Below are 3044 nucleotides of genomic sequence, written 5' to 3'. Positions count from 1 at the left end.
TTATTATTGAAAGACACCTTGAGCATAGTAATGTTGTTCATCCTTGAATATCAAAAGAGAGAGAGAGAGGAGAGAGAGAGAGAGAGGAGAGAGAGGAGAGAGAGAGAGAGAGAGAGGAGAGAGAGAGAGAGCTCTGGATTTTTCTTTCATTCTTTTCTTCTTATCCATTCGCAAATGTGCACATACACTGAATTCATCTGTAGGATATATATATATATATATATATATATATATATATATATATATATATATATATATATATATATATACAGTATATATATGTATATATATATGAATATATATATATATATATATGTATATATATATATATACATATACATATATATATATACATATATGTATAATATGTGTGTATATAAGATATACAGTTTATATATATACACATACAAACACATATATGTATATATATATATATATGTATGTATATATACAGAATATACATATATATATGTATATATACATATATTTATATATGTATATATACATTTATATATATATATATATATATATATATATATATATATATATATATATGGTGTGTGTGTGTGTGTGTGTGTGTGAGTGTGTATGTATACATATCTATATGAACATATTTCATATATCATACATACATCCATCTAAATATGTGCACATTGAAATGAAATTGTGCATACAGTATATGCTGACATGCAGCTTCATGTGCTTTCATTACTTGAGTATTGAAATGTATCCAATTTCCCTTCCTTTGTTCCTTAAAGCTAAGCGAATTCTCCGAGGATTCCAATACTCCACTTCGTAAAGAATTTGGAAACAAAACTTCCATTCTTTATCCTCTCTATCGTTTGCTCTCGTTTGGTATTGATTTGTTTCCCTTTATTTTATTTTGCTATATTTCTTCATCCTTCAATGACTTTATACTTCTATCCTATTTTACTTTAGCTTCATTTTAAGGATATTTTGTCTTTTTTTCGGTTGTTGTCACCTATTGGTAACGTCTCTGTCTGATGATCGCCAGATTGGAGTTCGAATCCCGCTCAAATTCGTTAATTCCTTTTGGTCGCTGCAATCTCAACATCCTTGTGAGCTAAAGAGCAATGGGTTTGGGAGCCTATAGGTTTATCTGCTGAGTCATTAGCATCCATTGCTTGGTCCATCCTGGTTCTAGCTTGGGTGGAGAGGGGGCTTGGGTGTTGATCATATGTATATATGGTCAGTCTCTAGGGCGTTGTCCTGATTGCTAGGACAATGTCCCTTACATCTGCCATTCATGAGTGGCCTTTAAAGCTTTAAACACGTCTCTTCTGCTATTATTTTATTTTGCTATATTTCTCTATCCTTCAATGGCTTCATACTTCTATCCATTTTTTCTTTAGCTTCTTTTTAAGGATATTTTGTCTTTTTTTTCGGTTGTTGTAGCCTATTGGTAACGTCTCTGCCTGGAGACCACCTGACTGGAGTTCGAGTCCCACTCAAACTCGTTTCTTCCTTTGACGCTGCCATCCCAACATCCTTGTGAGCTAAGGATGGGGGGTTTTGGAGAGCCTGTAGGTCTACCTGCTGAGTCATCAGCAGCTATTGCCTAGCCCTCCCTGGTCCTAGCTTGGGTGGAGAGGGGTCTTGGGTGCTGATCATATGTGTATATGGTCAGTCTCTAGGGCATTGTCCTGATTGGAAGGGCAATGTCCCTTGACTCTGCCAATCCCGAGCGCCCTTTAAAACCTTTAAACACGTCTCTTCTGCCATTAATTTACTTGGGTCTTTATTTCTATGTAAGATATTTTAGCTTTTTCTTGATATCATAATCGTTATGAAGTTCTGAATTATTATTATTATTATTATTATTATTATTATCAATTGCCTAGCTAGAACCTTAATTGTAAAAGCAGGATGCTACAAGGCCAGTGGCTCCAACAGGGGAAAAAGCCCTTTGAGGAAAGGAAACAAGGAAGAAAAGAGTATTTTAAGAACAGTAACAACATTAAAATAAATATTTCTTATATGTTTACACTCATTAGCTGTTAAACTAATGGAAGATATTAACTGAAGTACTAAAAACCTCCTATGTCATCACCCACCCTTCAACACCTCTCACAACAACAACCCCACCCCAACAACTCTCGCCCCAACACCCCCACCAGCTCCAACACCTCTTACCCCAACACCTCTCACCTCAACACCCGCCCCAACACCTCTCACCAACACCTCCAACACCCTAACACTTTTCACCTCAACACCACCACCACTTCCCCTACACTTCTTCCCCCAACACCCCCACCATCTACCCAACACCCTTCACCCGAACACCCCCACCCCCCTTCACCAAAACCTCTCACCCCAAAACCCCACCACCTCCCCAACACCTCTCGCCACAACACCCCTCCAACACCTCTCACCCCAAAACCCCCACCACCTCCCCAACACCTCTCACCACAACACCCCTTCCTACACTTCTCACCCTAACACCCCTGCAACACCTCTCACCACAACACCCCTTCAACACCTTTCCCCCCAACATGCCCACCTTTCCTCCTGATCTATTATAGAATTTAATTTCCTCTTTGTTATCCCTCTACAGAATTAAATTGAGATCCAGTGAAAATTGCTTCTGAAAAAAAAAAACAGAAAGAAGGAAAAAAGAAAAATAAAGAAAGAAAACAGGCAGTTAGGTAAACACATGTAAATAAGTAAACATCTCTGGCCAATATCTTTGCAAAGTAGGTCGAGACTTTGAGTTTGAGTTTAGGTAATGCTTAGGCAAAAAATGTTGCTTTAGTTTAGAGCAAGGGAATTTTGTATTATCTTTACGAGCAACGAAGGAATGATTAATCTATTATAGTTAAAGATTCCTGTTAAAATATTTTTCCTACACTTTAGTAGTCAGATAAAAAGAAATTATTTATTCTTTGATAGAAATGTGAATTATGTTGCTTCAGTTTAGAACAAGGAAATTTTTTCCTTTATCTTTACGAGCAACGAAGGAATAATTAATACATAGTTAAAGATTCTAATAAAAAGATTTTTTCTACACTTTAGTAGTGAGAAGA

At 36.4% G+C, this 3044-nt stretch overlaps 1 protein-coding gene across 1 annotated transcript in view; it reads left to right on the top strand.

The window, feature by feature from the left end:
* Window positions 1-2533, top strand: part of LOC137630913 (uncharacterized) — a 5989-nt gene extending 3456 nt beyond the window's left edge. The window contains exon 2 of the mRNA XM_068362447.1: window positions 2047-2533. Within this exon, the coding sequence (XP_068218548.1) occupies window positions 2047-2533 (487 nt within the window). The remainder of the gene's footprint in view (window positions 1-2046) is intronic.
* Window positions 2534-3044: the final 511 nt, after the last annotated feature.

Source organism: Palaemon carinicauda, chromosome 39, assembly GCF_036898095.1.
Source record: "Palaemon carinicauda isolate YSFRI2023 chromosome 39, ASM3689809v2, whole genome shotgun sequence".
Lineage (NCBI taxonomy): Eukaryota > Metazoa > Arthropoda > Malacostraca > Decapoda > Palaemonidae > Palaemon > Palaemon carinicauda.
The sequence above is the reverse complement of the archived record's forward strand: the minus strand, read 5'-3'. Positions and strand labels throughout refer to the sequence as shown.